General features: G+C 34.1%; 1 protein-coding gene across 1 annotated transcript; it reads right to left on the bottom strand.

Annotated features, from left to right (window-relative positions):
- Positions 1-10,468: 10,468 nt before the first annotated feature.
- On the bottom strand, positions 10,469-16,867 carry LOC145583904 (uncharacterized). The gene is made up of 8 exons (XM_081640856.1): positions 16,631-16,867; positions 16,279-16,480; positions 15,519-16,169; positions 14,321-15,029; positions 14,067-14,177; positions 13,844-13,887; positions 13,617-13,748; positions 10,469-10,533 (listed from the first exon to the last, which is right to left on the bottom strand). Exons 1-8 carry the CDS (start codon positions 16,865-16,867, stop codon positions 10,469-10,471), a joined length of 2,151 nt encoding a protein of 716 aa, XP_081496982.1.
- Positions 16,868-18,169: the final 1,302 nt, after the last annotated feature.

Genomic DNA, 18,169 nt, shown 5'->3' with positions numbered 1-18,169 from the left:
TTCGTAATGACTCATTAAGTTCAAGAATTGTCATAAATATGCCAACCCCTACAAAATAATACAAACTCTACAAAAATACTAAAAAGTGTATATTGATAATAAAAACAGCTTTTTATAGCTCAAATCATAAGCACAAATATGACTTTGGAATGGGGAATACAATCACATGTAAATTACAAATATCAGACCGTTGTCCATGTCGAGCTGTATTTTAGTGGGCTGATGTATATTGTGATAAGCCTTAGCCGCTTCGCTACTATTTGGGCCGCGGGGCTTAGCATCCTTAGTTTAGTATAGGAATTGTTGGATTACATTCCATAGCTTGCTCGCACTGTACTGATGGCCTGCCTGAGGGCATGTTAAGATGATTGTATCTAGTAAACTAACTCGGGGCGGGTCCGCTTCGATTTCGAGATGGCTTTGGTTGGCCGTCTTGGTTGTCTTGACTATGCCGAGGAGAATTCTTGTGGAAATCTTGCCTTGCACTAAGCTAAGACTGACTTAAGAGATTCGGAGTCCTTTTTGGTGTGAACCTCTACTTCAAGAATTTTTGAGAGTTTCACATGAGAAATGTTTGTCTTAGAGAATGTCTTCTACACAAAAGACGACGCCGAATTGTTTCGGGTAAAACAATGTGGTCAAGACTTAACCTTTATCTGTGAATTGAATATTGGTTTAGACTAATCGAAGATGGGGCAAAGATCACTTGCACAGAAGAGCACGTTAACTGGCCTCAGGGGTGTATCCGAGGAAACTCGTCGTTCGATGCCTAAATCAGTACGTTTGATTGATACTCAAGGAAAGAAATCAATGAATGGAAGTGTAGTAAATGTTAAAATGTTTGTAGATACTTTGTTTGGTGAATTTTGGGGTATTTAAATCTTAGTAAAATGGCCCAAGCATTGGTGGGCTGATTTGATCCAATTGTTAAAGGACTTTGGTCAATAGAGTTGGCTGACTTAGACTTGTATACATGGAAAATGCAGTAGTAGCATGTCACTCATTCTTTAAGAGGCTAGGAAAAGTTTTTTTTTAATTTTTTTTTTAATTTTTAATTTTTTTTATGATTTTTTGCTGTTGGTTAAAGCCATTGATATCAATCATCTACTTTTATATCCTATAAGTTTTACTGACACTATTAGGAGTTTTGTTATGGTTTGCTGCTCTTGTAGAAAGACAAAAAGTTTGTAAAAATAACTCGAAAAATTAAGAATTTGATATGAGTTATAAAAATTAAAGAAGAAAGGACTATTGACAGCTGGAAAAATTTTGTACATTAAAGATTTATATTTTGTAATCTTTTTTTTTTTTTTTTTTTGAAAACAAGCTGCGAGAATATCATTAAAGTAGATCAATTTCCGCCAAAGTAATCAAGCTTTGGGGAAACGGACCAAGAGAAACAATTTCGTTACAACCTCTAGCATCCCATCTTGCAACATTATGGGCTAGAGTATTACCCGCACGCTTAATATGAGATAACGAAAACGAAACAAAACTAGACGCTAACTTACAAATATCATCAAAAAGCAGGAAAATAGGAGAAAAGCCTACGGACTTAGACAAAATTGCCTTCACAACTGATTCAGCATCACACTCAAGGTGCACTCTTGTAAACCCCAGCCTTCTAGCTAGCAACAAACCATAGCGACAAGCAGCTGCTTCTGCCAAATCCACCCCCCACCCTGCACTTTCAGCACGTACTGCAGCAGCAAGAAGGTTGCCTTGATCATCTCTCATTACAGCACCCAATCCCGTAGCAGCTCCCACATGAGCATCACAGTTAATTTTTACCACGCCTTCACTTGGACAGCACCAATTGCTAGGGGATCTACAGACCTGTGGGACAGAATTGCTAACCTTCGTACCATATGCATTACTTTCCCTTACCAAGTTTATCCATCCTTTCGCCACATCCACAGCATTGAATGTTGCTTGCTCGAAAATTGACATATTTCTGCAGTGCCACGAGGCCCAAGCTAGAGCTGCCATAGTAATAAACTCCTCCTTCGACACCTTAGAGGACAGCCACAATAGCCTTTCACAAAAACTACCAGATGGGGCATCCCTTATACTGTCAATATAGGGGCTGGCAGCCCACATCTCTTTTGCCGCAACACACTCAAATGTGACGTGAATAATAGATTCCTCATTGGCATTGCATATCGAGCATGTTTTATCTGAGGTGACATGGCGAAAAAATAGACGTTCCTTTACTGCGAGGAAGCCTTTACAGGCTCTCCATAAAAAATGCTGCAATTTTGGGGGGCACTTCAAGGACCAGATCAGTCGCCAAACATCATTCACATTGCTATCTTGCTCCACACTAGACTCTCTTTTGCTCAACCAGTATCCAGATTTCACACTATACATCCCATTCTTCGACGGCCACCAATACATTCGATCAAGGGGGCTATTCGGAGATAGTGGAATGGATAGTATTTTGGCAGCATCAACAGCATTAAAATTGCAATTAATCACACTCATATCCCACATTCCACTAGCATGATCAATCAAATCACATACTCTTAGAGACAAGTCACTGGTAGGTGTCGGAGTGGGCACAATAGCTGACGAGCAACCAGGCAGCCATGCATCACTCCATACACTTATAGCACAACCCGTTCCCACCCTCCATTTGAGGCCATCAAGGAGCAGCTCTCTAGTGCCACACATACTCCTCCATGTATAACTCGAGTCGTAACCACTACTAGCTTCAAGGACATCATAATTTTTAAAGTATCTTGCCTTTAAAATTGTGTGAATAAGAGTACCAGGATTGTGATGCAACCTCCATACCTGTTTCGCAAGTAATGCCTTATTAAAGCATTTTAGGTCCCGGAAACCCAAACCACCACTTGCTTTGGGACGACATAAGAGTTCCCACCTTTGCCAATGCATTTTGCTCGCAGTATCCGCAGAGCCCCACCAAAAGCGCGCAAACATAGAATGGATTTCGTCAATGAGACCCTCAGGTAGCTTGAAAATACTCATCATATAGGTCGGGATTGCTTGGGCCACGGCTTTAATCATCACTTCCTTCCCTGGTCTAGAAAGCAACTTTTCCTTCCACCCTTGTAGTTTTTTCCATATCCGCTCCTTTAATCCTGCAAAAATCGCCTTCTTCGATCTCCCAATTATGGTCGGTAATCCAAGATACTTCTCATGACGTGCCACTTCCCTAACACCCAAAATATCTATAATCTCTTGTCTCCGCGTCGGACACACTTTTTTGCTAAAAACGACCTCAGTCTTGCATAAATTGACATTCTGACCTGAAGCTCTTTCATATTTGCTAATAATATTAGCTATAACCGAGCATTCTTGCACATTTGCTCTAGCAAAAAGTATACTGTCATCTGCAAAAAACAAGTGAGACACTCTAGGAGCAGCCCTGCATATCCTCGCACCATGAATAAGATTACCATTGGCGGCCTTGGATATCAGAGTTGAGAAAGCATCAGCACATAATAAAAATAAGTACGGAGAGATTGGATCACCCTGCCTTAAACCTCTCGAAGGAATCACAGAACCAGACACTTGACCATTAATCTTAAAAGCAAAAGAAACACTTTTAAGACAATTCATCACCCTGTGGATCCAATGAGCCGAAAAACCCAATTTAAACATGACTTGCTCCAAAAATACCCACTCTACACGATCGTACGCCTTGCTCATATCCAGTTTTAGTGCAATGTTGCCATCTTTACCTTCACCCCCTCGCTTCATATGATGAAAAATTTCGAATGCTACAATGGCATTATCAGTGATAAGCCTCTGCGGGACAAAAGCACTCTGGTTTGGGGAAATAATTTCACCCAAAAAAAATTTCAATTTATTTGCAAGCACCTTCGAGATGATTTTATAAATAACATTGCAGCAACTTATCGGTCTAAATTCCGAAATCAGAGTAGGTTTTTCAATTTTCGGAATAAGAACAATGCAAGTATTATTAATCCCCGAAAGATCAATATTACCCCTCCACCAACTCTAAACATAAGCAATAATATTTTGTAATCTTTAATTACTAGTATCTTTTAAAAAAGAAAATTAGATTTTCTTTACGCTAATTATGTATACAACATATGAATTGTGCTTAGGCCAATAATTCATATGATCAATTATATATGATATGATTTATTATGTTGAATTTTCACTTATTTGGGAAGATTCTTTATTTTTGAGCCTTGAATTTCGGGCTTGTTTTTCTGTTGTACTATATCTGTAAACATTAATTTAACAAATCATTCAACCATTTCATACTCAATGGAGGGTCAAAGTGCTACTGGTAAAAAAAAAACTCCTAAGAGAGTAGTTCTTATAAATTGTGCTTCTTAAGATTGGAATTTTTTTATTATTTATTTAATAATTTTTATCTTTCCACATCTCCAAGAGCATGACCCATTTAGCTAAGTTGTTTACTTTACAACAGGGCTTAAGAAGGCCTTGTTTAATTTACCTTTGAGGGTAAATCAACTGCAAACTCTATTCTGCTGGACAGGGTTTCAAGACTCGTGGAAGAACAAGAAAATATGCATCTCGCAAATATAAGAGGAGCGTGCAGAAGAAAAACAACAGCCCCAATTCTTGGACTACCCCCCTAGGGTTGTTTCAAGATCAACTCAGAAGCCTCAGTGAACGGCTAGATTGATCTCGGTGTGGCAGCTAGAGATCACGAGGGCAAGGTTATTTTTGCAGCAACAAGGCGCATCTGAGCTTACCGGACACCTGAAGTTGCCGAGGCCAAAGCTAAGGCCATGGCTGCAAGATTGGGGTTTAGATACGGCCTCTGTAATGTCATCCTTGAGACTGATTGCGAGTTGCTCACAAATAGGCTGGACAAAGGTGCCCTGTATAGTATTTAGCTGAACTTGATCTTGTTTTAAGTGAGATACTTTCACGATGTATTTCCTTTGGTTCAGTTAGATGGTCTCATGTTAGGCGTGATGGAAATTTTGTAGCTCATCACTTAGCTAAGCTAGTTCCTTTCGGAGTCGAAAAAGTGTGGGAAAGTTGTACTCCACAAGATATAACTCCGTATGTATTGATGGATATTGCTTATTTAATATGATGTAAGCTTGCGTGGTTTAAAAAAAATCGCAATTTCTTTTTCATGATCTGATATGATTGTCTGCTTTGTCAAAATTTGACCTTATATATACGCATGTCGATAATGAAAAAAATATCAAATGAGGTCTTGTTAGATTTGTAATAGGAAAATTCTCATTGGTAGCCTTGTACTTTTGACTTTTTTCATTGGTAGCCCATTTTTTTTCGATTATCAATGGTTGCTTAGCCTTGAACTTGTAAAATTTCTCAAATGCAACCTTAATAATGATTTTCTGTTAAAATTTTGTTAAAGTTAACTATAGCTAACTAAAATTAACTTTTCCTTCCTCTTACAGTCCTACCTCATATTTTCTTCTCAAGGCTAAACTTTTCCACCATTACAAATCATCATTTTCTCTTTTCTCCGTGAAATTAAACTCATTCTTCTTTCAAGAGACCATAATGACCACTTAGGTAGTCTTGCTTCCACACCCTCTCTCACTCACTCTCTAACTCTCTCCTTACTGTAAAACCAAAAAAGGTTTAACAATGGAAAACATGGGCATCTAAACAACACAACATCTTTGCTGTCTGCGACATACCAAAACCGCTTTCTTTCTCTTCCTTCACCCACATGCTCTACGATTAGTGTAAATCTTTCTAAGTTATTAAATAATGTTTAGATCTCTATCCATTGTTCGAACCAACCTTTTGCCCATTCAAGTCGTGTAGTTCTTATGGTTGTTGATTGGGTTGCGGAGAAGCTTAATGATCCGATTGTGGTTAAACGATCTGCCATTAGATTTTAGTTGGCTAAGCTTAATGAAGGGGTCGAAGAGGAGGAAAAGGGGGTAGTAATTGAACCGATCAGCAAATTAGAGGAAAAATAACCTATTTGCTATAATGAAAAAAGAAATTAAATTAAAATTTTAAAAGCTTCAATGGTTTTTGATTGGGAATGAAGCAATTTGAGTTGTTTGACATTGTTACTTTGTGCAAATGGATGTCATCAATGGCAGATGAGAGAGAAAAAGAGAAAAGAGATGAAGGAAAGGGAAGAGAGAAAGACATGTGAAGTTAGAAGGTAGGATCATAAAACTAACCATAGTTAATAATGGTTAACTTTAACAGAATTTTAACAAAAAATCATCATTAAGGTCACATTTGAGAAATTTTATAAGTTAAAGGCTACCATTGATTAAAAAAAAAAAAATGGACTACCAATGAAAAAAGCAAAAAGTACGAGGCTGCCAATGAGAATTTCCCTTTTTAATATTGTGTATTATATTAATATGTAATTTTCATTATTATTTTCATAATGAAATTAAAGATGTATATTAAAAAAACATGTATAAAACGATAAAGTACGTTTAGAAATTATATTTTATGATCAAATAAAATATAATTTGAAATTATTTTTTATCTGATACGAACTTATTTTTTAGATCTTATTTAAATTAAAAAAATAATTTTATGAAATTAGGTGAACTAAACATGACTTAAGTAGGGGTGTTAATATAACTTTTAAGTATAACTTCCATTTTATTGAAAAAAGTGATAATCAACTTATTGATCCTTCACTAATTAACTAAATTCTATTTTTTGTTGTGAATAAATTGAATTACTAATTTAATTAGAAAGGAAAATATGTTAGAAATTACACTTAAAAATATAATGGTTGGTTAACATTAGATTCTGGCGGTTAACTTCTGCATTTCGACCTTAAGGTTCTTTTTCACAATAAAAATCACTTCCATGCCACCTTTTTTTTCAAAGGTCCTTTACTCGTTTCTCACATGAAATTGAACATAAAAGTCCATTCATAACAAAATTTTCAATTTAAATATTTAATGGGTGGTTTCAAAGTGCTCCTTGAACAAGACCTTTAAAAGCTTATTTGGTATGATGTGGAAAAGTAAAGTGTTGTGAGTGTGAAAATCCTTGGCTTTCACATCTTTCACACTCACAATAATGTTGGTGGAAACCCTTGTGCTTGGTAGTAAAACAAACAAGAAAAAATGATATAAGTATTGGTAGTAAAACAAACAAGAAAAAATGATATAAGTATTAGTCTCCTTTTTCTTTTGCTTGCATGTATGTTGCCTAAAATATCGTTTATATTGAATGTATGTACATGTGGTTGTGGGCATATACATGATCTTCTGCTGAATTTGTGATATTTGTAGGTTATTCCAATATATGTACAAATTTCTATCAAGGTGCCATGAAATGTTTATTTAGTTTAAGTCTATCCTATATACAAGCATGTAGTATTTGTAAAATCAAGATGCTATATTTTGTTAGAACAAATAAAATTGCACCTTGAGGTGATCTCTTGAAACATTAGTCTATTTGATGGACTATATCCTATTGTCTTCAAGTCTTTGTGGGTAGGGTTGCAAGCATGTTGTTTTTTTCCCCTTTCAAACAAGGTGACAAGAATGAAAAAATCCCAACTCAAGTTATTCACATAAATCTAGTTTTTTGCATGAGAAATATGATTGTGAAAACATTTCTTATTATTCCTTGGGAAAATCCTTGAATTCAGCAAGTAGTCTAAGTAGGAAATTTTTATTATGCTTTAGCAAATATATGTAACTGAGCTCATCTACATAAATTTATTATGTGTTGTTTTCATTCGAATGCAATTCTAGTAGAGATTTTTTTAGCTTTTAACAAAGTTCCTTCATGGTACCATCTGCACACGAAGAACATATATTTCCTTGACTCTAGGATTTTTCTAAGACTTAGGATATATGAAACTAAGAAAGTATTGAGTCTATGTTGAATAACGATTTTTTTCAATTCTTTGGTAAATAATATGGTAATATCATTTCTTTGCAACATACTTTTTTAACCTTACCGTTTTTTCTTTCTTATTGTAACTTATTGGTACAAATCAAACTTGTTTATCATGTTGAATGTTCAAGGTTTTTAATTTTTGTGTCTCCTCAATATCTCTGTTGCAATGTGCTATAAAGAGAGAAAGTAGCTAGAGAATATCAACGTTGTTCACCAACCATATATGATTGATTAGATGCCATTTTTGAAAGTCCTCTTGATGCTAACAATGTAATTGAAATTCTTTAGATGAATCTAAGAAAGAAGGGCTAGATGTAGGATCCTGAATCTTGATGTGATTATTTCATTCCTCTATTGCTGACCCTATGTAGCATTTATTCGCTATGCGTGTGACCTGCTTAGAGAATGTTCATTATGTACCTTTTTGTTCTCGTTTTCATCTAAATGTGTATGATATATCGGTATCCATTGTTTATCTTTTGTCAAGATTCATTTCTAAGCACTTTGACCAAGGGTTGGTGAAAATTTTCTATGTTTTCCTTCTTTATTTATTTATTTTTCTCCAAATTGCTTATGTTGATATATGAAGAATTGCATTTATTTTTAAATTTTTTCATTTCATAATCCAAGATTTATGGATTTATTGTTTTAACCGATTACATTTCTTTCGTTTTTTTGATGTAGGTTTAATTTGGTTCATGTTGAAAAAAAATTGAATCTGGATAATACAACAATGCCCTGGAAGTATTTCCTGATAAGCTTATTTATTATCTCAACTTTTTGCAATGACTACCTTTCATCTACGACGTGTATGCAAAAGGCGGTATCACCTCATAAATAACTTCGATTTCAACATGTAACATCTTGAAAAGTCAAGAAAATACAGCAGGAGCATTTCACTTATTCTTTGGGAGAAGAAGTTTTTTTTCTGTAGATTTCCAGCTGCTGGATTAAGCCAATGAGATCAACCATCTACTTTTATAGCCTATAGGTTTTACTAGCATTGGAGGTTCCTATATTGGTTTGTTTCTCTTGTAAAAAGACAAAGACTTTGCAAAAGATTTTACTTTAATTTGTGGGTTTGAGAACCTACCACATGCAGACCTTGAGTATTACCTTAGAGCCTTTCACCTCTTTGTTTACAAATTACGCTACCGATGATTATAAGGTATTCTCTGTGCTTTAGTTTCACAACATTTTATACAAAAGTGTTATTAAATCTGAAATTCAGGTTTTTATATATAGGGGTGGCAATTTCATCCTGACCCGATGGATATCCGATCCACCCGACCCAAAAAATGGAGAAAACCCGACAATTCACAGATTTCAATCGGGTGACGGGTGGATCGGGTCGGATTCAGGTTGGTGTACATCCAACCCATCACCCGACTCACCCATCCACCTGAATATTTATAATAATATATATGTATATTTTAATATATCAAGTCTAATATTATTTTTTATGTCTGATATTTTTAAGTTTTAATTATAAAAAAAAAAAATTAGCCCAGCTAGGGTTTTATTTTCATCCATAACTAATCTGTCTTCACTAGCCTCCACAAGACATTCTCTCTCCTTTCTCTCAGACACTAAGACCCCTTACTTCACTACGTGCAATTTCGGCGATGCTCCAACAGTCTTAGCACTGACCAGATCGTGCAAAATTCTTACAGATCGGCATCCTTGGAGGACTTACCACCATTTAATTATTCGACTCATCCACAATCTTGTAAGTATATGTTTCTTTTCTTTCATCTTCAACATTTATTTGGAAATTTGGAATGAAATTATTTTTCTATCTAGTCTATCATCTAATTCTGATTTTTGTGATTGTACTACCTGTAAATATGCAATAATTTTGAAATGTATGTAAATTTTTTCTGTTTTTTCTTTGATTTTTTAGTATCATAATTAGAGAATTTGTCTAATGTGAATATTTAACTTGCTTTTGTGATTCATTTTTTTTTTGTGAAATCTGAAGCTTGTACTTTGTTCTTAGATGAAGATGTTAAATATTTTGTACATAGATTCTTTGTTAGGGTATTTTTGGAAATTTACTACTACTACTTATAAATTAAGCTGATTTATGAATGTATAGTTCTTTAATTGTTGTCGCCTCAACTATTAATCTATTATACATCTAATTTATTTTTTTTGTTGATGTATAACAGTCATGGACACAGGAGACAGTAGTGCAGGCTCTAAGTCTTTCTCTTTCTCCCCATCTCTGTCTCCTGAATTGCCACTTCCAAAGGCATTGTCTTACCATCCTGAACAACAAAAGCACAATATTGAGGAGGAGGAAGAAAAAATGAACCAGCCACTGCCTCCACGTCCACCTAAGCGATTAAAATCAGAAGTGTGGAATCACTTTGAGAAGACTATATCAATGGTGAAGCAAAGGCTATATTTTTACATTGTAATCATCTATTTTACGGCAATAGCAAGAATGGGACCTCTCATTTGCAAGACCATATTGAACTGAGATGCATTAAAAGACACATGAAGGTTGACATTCGTCAAAAATTCTTGTCTATTAATCGTAGATAAGATTCAAGTGTAAGGCTAGAAAACCATGTGTTTAGTCAAGAAGAATCAAGAAGGGAGTTGTCTAATATGGTTATTCTTCACGAGTAGCCACTGTCAATTGTGGAGCATATTGGGTTTCGGAGATTTGTTCATAGCCTAAATCCAAATTTCAAAATAATAAGTCGTAATACTTTGAAAAGTGACATTATGAAGTTTTTGACTGAGAAAGCAAACCTCAAAAGGTTGTTTGATGGTCATGAGGGCAGAGTAGCCATTACAACTGATATGTGGACTACTTCACACCAAAAGAAAGGATATATGGCTGTCACGTCTCATTTCATTGATGATTAATGGGTTTTTAGGAACAAAACATTGAGGTATTAACATTTTTTTTTTTTTGAGAAAAGGCAAAGATTTTATTAATCATAAAAAAGAATTACACTGAGGTTCTAAACCCCTAGGCAAAAGCCCCTTAACTAAGCTAGATCCTTAGCCTTAACTTTGCTAGAACTAACACTACAAATCCTATGATATACATCTATACAAATTCTATTAACAACAACTTCATGTTTAACACCCCCAAATCTCCCTCTACGGAAATACCAGTATAATACGTATAATTATACCGTAGAGATAGACTTGGGCGTATTACCGCCGCGTGATTACGCAAGGCTACCAAACTTACTAAATAAACCAATACTTTGCAGCGGAAATTCAATACTCTTTTATTAATTAAACCATAATAATAACCATTGTCATGAGTACTCAAAATAAAACATAAAGACCAAGATTGCTAATCTAGGTGAAACCATTCTCGGGACTCCACATGCTCAATCATTGACTCCACCTGAAATTAGTCAACATTGCTTACCATTAAGGTAAACAGGGGGAACCAAAACAAATAAGAAATACGGATTAACAAATTATGCTAAGTACGATAAGTGCAAGATAATGTAAACTCAATGTATTTGCAAACATGCTTTAAAAATCATTTCCAATAATTAATCCAATAAATTCCAAACTCATTATTCCAAAACTGATTCCAATGATTCAATATTTAAAATAATAGTTAATAAAACCAATTCCTTTATTAAGAACCAATTTCTTTTAATCCAATTCCTCACCCAAGCGTGCACACCCCCCAAGCTAGTCTTCTTATATTACAAGGCTATTCTTGAGGAAAGACCCGGTCATACAAAGTCCAAGGCCTTATCAATAAACCAAATCTACATAGTGGAATTACCAACATGCTTATAAAGCATTAATAATAATAATAATTCAATGGTTCAATAAATCCTTTTAATATCCAATAAATTCCAATATAATTTAAATTCCTTTTTAATAATTCCACATACTTTCAAAATCAAAACCTTTTAAATAGATACTTGAGAATAAAATCTCATATTAATAACTTTTCAAAATCAATAACTCTTCCTTGAAAAACCTTTTATTTAATTCAACAAACCTTTTAAAATCAAATCCTTTATTTAAACATGAATAAGTAATTCAAACCATTCAAAACATGATTTAAAAATCAATCATTTAAAATACTTTTATTAAAATCAATACCTTCAAACATAATTTATTTCAAAATTATAATTCAAATCAATTTAATTCAATCACCAATCAAATCATGTAAAACATGTTATTCAAACCAATCAAATGTATCCAGCCACCAAAACGTACCTTGATCCTTGCTAGAAAAACCACACAAAAAGAACCTCAAGAACCTTGATTTTGAATATCAATCAATACTTCGCACTTTCAAAGTTCAATCACGAATATACCTTGCAAATAACATAACTATAAGGTTATCACAACATAAACTCAAATCTAATGTGCATGGACTATAAAACTCTTTTAAAATAATACTTTAATATAAAATTATATCTTTGAAATAGGTATTTGTATTTTAGAAAACTAACCATGAAGAAGATAAAAGAATAGGATTAAAGAGAATTGAATTTTCGTTGGAAAGAATAGGCAGAAATTGCAGAGGTCATAACTCCTTCAATATAACTCCAAATTGGGTGATTCTTGAGCCTATCTCAAGGATTTTTTGTGAGGAACAATCTTCTGTGAAACATCAATACCCCAAAAACTGACCAGAAGTGCCCGAAAACTGGATTCAAAGATAAATGGGATGATTTGTGTAAAAAGAGGAGAAGAAAAGTATGAAAAAGTTTAGGGAAAAGAAGAAGAAGAGAGAAGAAGAGAATTGGGTTTTTGGTGTGATGAATATGAGAGGTATGAAGGGGTATTTATAGGCTCATGAATGAGAGAATTATTGTAGGAGAATGTAGGAAGAATTATAATAAAAAGAATTAAGGAATTACTTGGAGAAGTGAATAAAGAAATATGAAAACTTTTGATATTAAGGTGATTAAGAATAATAGAATTTAGGAAAGCGTGTTTGTCATGAAAATAAAATGGCAAACGAGATTACTTGGGGAATAATAAAAGATGAAATAAGGTAGGAAAATAAGATGATCAAATCTTTGTGAGATGGAAAATAGGAATTAAGGAAATAAAGAATTTGAAGAAGATAATTAAAATACAAAATTAACAAAATAATTAACCCAAAATTAGCATATGGTGGCCGAAAATATTGAGCATATCTATGCTCATAGCTCATATTTTCGGACCTCCACTTATAGTTTTAGGGATATATTTGCTATATTTTAAGGATTAAAAATGATTGCGTAAATAATATATTTTGTATAAAATAATTAATTAGGAAAATACCAATTATTCACTAAATAAAATAACTAAAAAATCAAATTTTCTACACATAGAAAATTCGAAAATCATAGTTAATAATTTAGGAATTTTCGGCTCTTTTAAATAAATAATAAAATATAATTTTGTTTAATTAAAATATCCGAAATTTATATAAATAATCCGGTTTTTAAAATAAAATAAATGGATAATAAATCTTATCTAAAATTCAAAAATAATAATTAAGTTTTAAAATACTTTAGGCGCCGAAATTCAAATATCATTTTGGCTCCAAAATTCAAATAGTAAAATAAATTACTAAAATACCCTTTTTAAGAGAATACTAATTAGAAAATACGTTTCAAAAATACGGGGTATTACATCATGTCTGTCTATTTTTGCGTCCCAAACTGCCCCATTTCTTTGTTGCCATATGTTGTGAATCAGAGCACAAGTTAAACTCTGCATCACTTGCTTCTGGAATCTGTTCTTTGCCTTCTAGCACCACTCATTACAAGTACCCAAGTTCCCAAAATCCATAATCTTCTGAGTTTTAACCTGTACTAGCATTTTCAGCTTCTGACTATAAGCACAATCAAAGAATAAGTGCTCATTTGTTTCTGTTGCAGCACCACATAGAGGACAGGAAAAATCTGTAACAACCCCATACTGCAGAAGCTTATCCCTAGTTCTGAGTCTTCCCCAAACTGCCATCTAAACAATAAATTTATGTTTAGGTATATTATACCTATTCCAGATCCAGCTGCACCAGATGACATAAGAATTAACAGTCTGCAGCCACTTATAGGCTGAATTCACAGTATAACTTACACCATTATGATTCCAAGTGTTGCCAGTAAAACCAATTTTAATCTATTTCTTTCCATATCTGCTTCCACTGCCAACTGGCCTGAGCAGGGCACCCCATTCTCTTCTAGGTCTTATCTTTTATACAATGATAATTGACCCACCTTAGCCATAAACTGCCATTCTTATTGGCTATATCCCATATATACTTCCCCATAGCTGCAATATTCCAATTAATGCAATTTTGCACTCCAAGACCACCTTGCTTCTTAGGTCTGCAAATGATATCCCAAGAAATAGGAGGAGTCCTACCAAAATTAGCCTTTCCATCCCAAATGAAGTTCTTACAAATGGCTATCACTCCATCTAACACTTTTTTGGGAAAAATAAAGAGAGATGCCAATAAGTATGCAATGACATGAGCACAAAGTTAACAAAAACCACCCTAGCTGCATATGACATAGTTCTCCCACCCCAAGATCTAATTCTAGCAACAATTTTGTCAATCAAAACACTACAATCATCCTTTGACATTTTCTTGGCATTAATTCTCACACCTAGGTACTTGAAAGGTAATTCCCCTTCCTGAAATCCAGAAATACTCTTGATCCCCTCATTCTCATTCTGATCAACATTACAAAAATACACATTCGATTTCCCTTCATTTGCAATGAGACCAGAAGCTGTAGCAAAAGTTGCCAATCCCCTCATCAATAAAGAAGCAGAGCTAGTGTCACCTATGCTCATGACTATTAAGTCATCAGCAAAAACAAGACGATTTAGCTTTATTTCCCTACATCTAGGATGGAACTTATAATCCTTATGCATCCCAATATTCAGAAATAACCTTGTGAGATATTCCATACAGATCACAAACTGAAGGGGAGATAAAGGGTCTCCTTGCCTCAAGCCCTTTTTCCCAGGGAAAAAACCATGAACATCCCCATTTATCACCAGAGAGAAACTAGGGGAAGTAACACACTCCATAATCAAATTGACAAAATGGACAGGGAAGTGTAAAGCAATAAGCATATCTCTCAGAAATGCCCAATTCACAGAGTCATAAGCTTTTCTGATATCAACTTTAAACATACATCCAGGAGGGGAATTCTTCCTTTGGTATCTCCCTACCAAATATTGCACAATACAAATGTTATGGCAAATTCTCCTGCCCTTCACAAAACCAAACTGATTTGGAGAAATTATTTGAGGCAACACCTCCTTTAATCTCAAACAAATCAGTTTAGTGATCACCTTATATACCACATTACAACAAGTAATGGGTCTAAAATCAGTGACAGATTTAGGCTGATCAACTTTAGGGAGCAACACAAGATTAGTGCAGTTAATTTCTCTTAATAGTTTGCCATTTTAAAAAAAAATCCAACACAGCATTGAAGATATCCTCCCTAACAGTATTCCAAGTTATCTTAAAGAAGCTGCTGTTGAAACCATCAGGACTTGGATCCTTAACTCAAGGAATAAAGAACATTAACTTCCTTATATCTTCTCTGGTGAAAGTAGTATTCAGCAAGGACACCTGATCATTTGTAATAACTGGCCTAGAGGTCCACAATATTCTGACCTACTTTTCACAACACATGGCTATTCAGAACCCAACAACCATTCATAATAATCAATAAAAGCCTTAGCCACCTGTTGCCTATTCTCACACCTATTCCCATTCATGTCTTCAATTGAAATCACCCTTTTCTTGTAAGCTTTCATTTTATTACTCTTATGAAAAAAGGATGTATTTTCATCTCCTAGCTTAAGCCAATTAAGCTTAGCTTTCTGCTGCAAAAAGCTATAATAATCCTTTCTTACTTCAGCAAACTTAACTAATAAGCTCTTTTCCTTATCACACAAAGTCAGGTTTCCATAATCTTTCTGAATTTCTTTCTGAAGAGTTTGAAGTTCCTCTTTAATATTCGAAAATCTGCCACCAATTTCAGAATACTCTACTCTATTCAGATTATTCAGAGCTTTCTTTACTTCTTTCAATATCTTGACCACCTGAAACATTAACTTGCCACGAATAGGAACTTTCCAAGCTTCCTTCACCAATGCACCAAGAGTAGGGTGATTACCCCACATATCAAAGAACTTGAAAGCTCTCGGACCAGAACCACCTCTTTCTTCAAAATGAACAAAAGCAGGGCAATGATCATACCAAAATTCAGAATCATAGTGAACAAAAGATCTAGGAAACTCATTAATCCAGCTAGGGTTAACAAGTATCTTATCAATCTTACTGTAAACTCTAGCTTCACCCAATTATTTATTAGTTCAAGTATATCTAGCAACTTCTTGCACCATATCCTGCAGGTCACAAAAAGCCACACACTCCTTAAAAGGATCCATTTCTCCACTTACTAATCACCCTCCCAATCCTGTCATCCTGGTTCAAAGGACAATTAAAATCACCAGAGACCAGCCAGGACCTAGCACAACCACTAGAAATATCTCTCAATTGGTCCCATAACTGTTCCCTTTGAGCAGCATCATTGAAACCATACACAAAAGTACAAAAGAACTCCTTCTGAGAGGTCTTATTTACTACCCTAGCATGAATCATCTGAGGAGCGGAACACAAAATATCAACCTGGAAAAAATCCTATAGCCAAGCTACCAGAACCCTCCCTCCCTTCACCTTAGTAAAGTTTGTAGAGATGCACTAACTAAGAAACAACCTTAGATACATTGCAGGAAAATTCTCCAACTTGACCTTATTCTCTAATAGACAACAGATACTTATATTCTGATTTTTCAAAAGACTTCTGATCTCTATCTGCTTTATGGGGCTGTTTATACCCCTTATATTCCATATAGCCATCCTATCCATGTTCCTTTGCAGGAACTTTTCATCAGCAGGCACCACAACAACAGGAACATAACCAAACATAACCTCAAAATCCTTCTGATCACCCTCTTTTCCAATTAGAGCATCAAAAGTGTTAGACATTCTAATGTCTTTAGTGATACCTTCTCCAGAACTAACCCTAATTGGGCTAATTCCATCCCTCCTAACAGGAATGAAAATGGGATCAGATGGCAGTAAATCATTGACATCCAGTTCCTTCCTATTCTCCCCCTTACTAGTAGCTTCCCAAGTCACTTTTTGCACTACTTTAGGCCTTCATACCATCTGAGGTTTCTTTTTCTGACATGCCCCTTCTACATGTCCTATCTCCCCACATACATCATGCCATTGAGGCTTTCAGTCCTATTTCACTTCTTGTTCAAACATATTTCCTTTCTCATCCAAGAAACTAATCTTATCAGGGAAATGTTACTTTAGATCCATCTCAACTAGGAATCGAGCATATGATGAAACTCTATCCCTAGCTTGAGTAGCAACATCTGGTCTAATTGGGACACCAATCAGACTAACAATCTTCTCCAACCAACTCTTCCCCCAATATTTCAAAGGCAATCGAGGTAGTTGATGTAATACCCCGTATTTTCGAAATGTATTTTCTAATTAATTAATTAATTTGTATTCTCTTAAAAGGATATTTTAGTAATTTATTTTACTATTTGAATTTTGGAGCCAAATTGATATTTAAATTTTGGCGCCAAAAGTATTTTAAAACCCAATTATTATATTGGATTTTGGATAAGATTTGTTATCCATTTATTTTATTTAAAAGCCGGATTATTTATATATATATATATCTCGTATATTTTAATTAAACAAAATTATATTTTATTATTTAATTAAAAGAGCTGAATTTCCTAAATAATTAACTAGGAATTTTTGGATTTTCTTTGTAAAAAAAATCTGATTTTCTTAGTGAAATTAAATAGTGAATACTTGATATTTTACTAATTAATTATATTATACAAAATATATTATTTATGCAATCATTTTTAATCCTTAAAATCTAGCAAATATTTCCCTAGAACTATAAGTGGAGGTCTAAAAAATAAGCATAGATATGCTCAATATTTTCGGCCACCATATGCTAAATTTGGGTTAATTATTTTGTTAGTTTTGTATTTTAATTATCTTCCCCGAATTCCTCATTTCCTTAATACCTATTTTCCATCTCACAAAGATTTGATCATCTTATTTTCCTACCTTATATTTTCCTTGATTATTCTCCTAGTAATCTCTTTTTCTATATTATATTTCATGATAACACACCTTCCTTAAATTAATTATTCTTAGTCACCTTAATATTTAGCTATTCATAATTCTTTAACTCTCTTCTCCAAATAATTTCCTTAATTCTTTTTACCATAATTCTTCCTACATTTTCCT

Source organism: Chenopodium album, chromosome 16, assembly GCF_948465745.1.
Source record: "Chenopodium album chromosome 16, dcCheAlbu1.1, whole genome shotgun sequence".
In the NCBI taxonomy this organism is placed as follows: domain Eukaryota; kingdom Viridiplantae; phylum Streptophyta; class Magnoliopsida; order Caryophyllales; family Amaranthaceae; genus Chenopodium; species Chenopodium album.
Note: the sequence above shows the minus strand (reverse complement) of the source record. Positions and strands in the feature narration are given on the sequence as shown.

Bases quoted from the DNA above. Each gene is read 5' to 3' on its own strand.
- LOC145583904 (XM_081640856.1), bottom strand. From the start codon at position 16,867: ATGTCTAACACTTTTGATGCTCTAATTGGAAAAGAGGGTGATCAGAAG. The intron at 13,888-14,066 runs GTGGGTCAATTA...AAGTGGCTGCAG, and splicing joins AATGGCAGTTTATGGCTAAG to ACTGTTAATTCTTATGTCAT. The intron at 10,534-13,616 runs GTACTTGTAATG...ATTTGGATTTAG, and splicing joins TATGGATTTTGGGAACTTGG to GCTATGAACAAATCTCCGAA.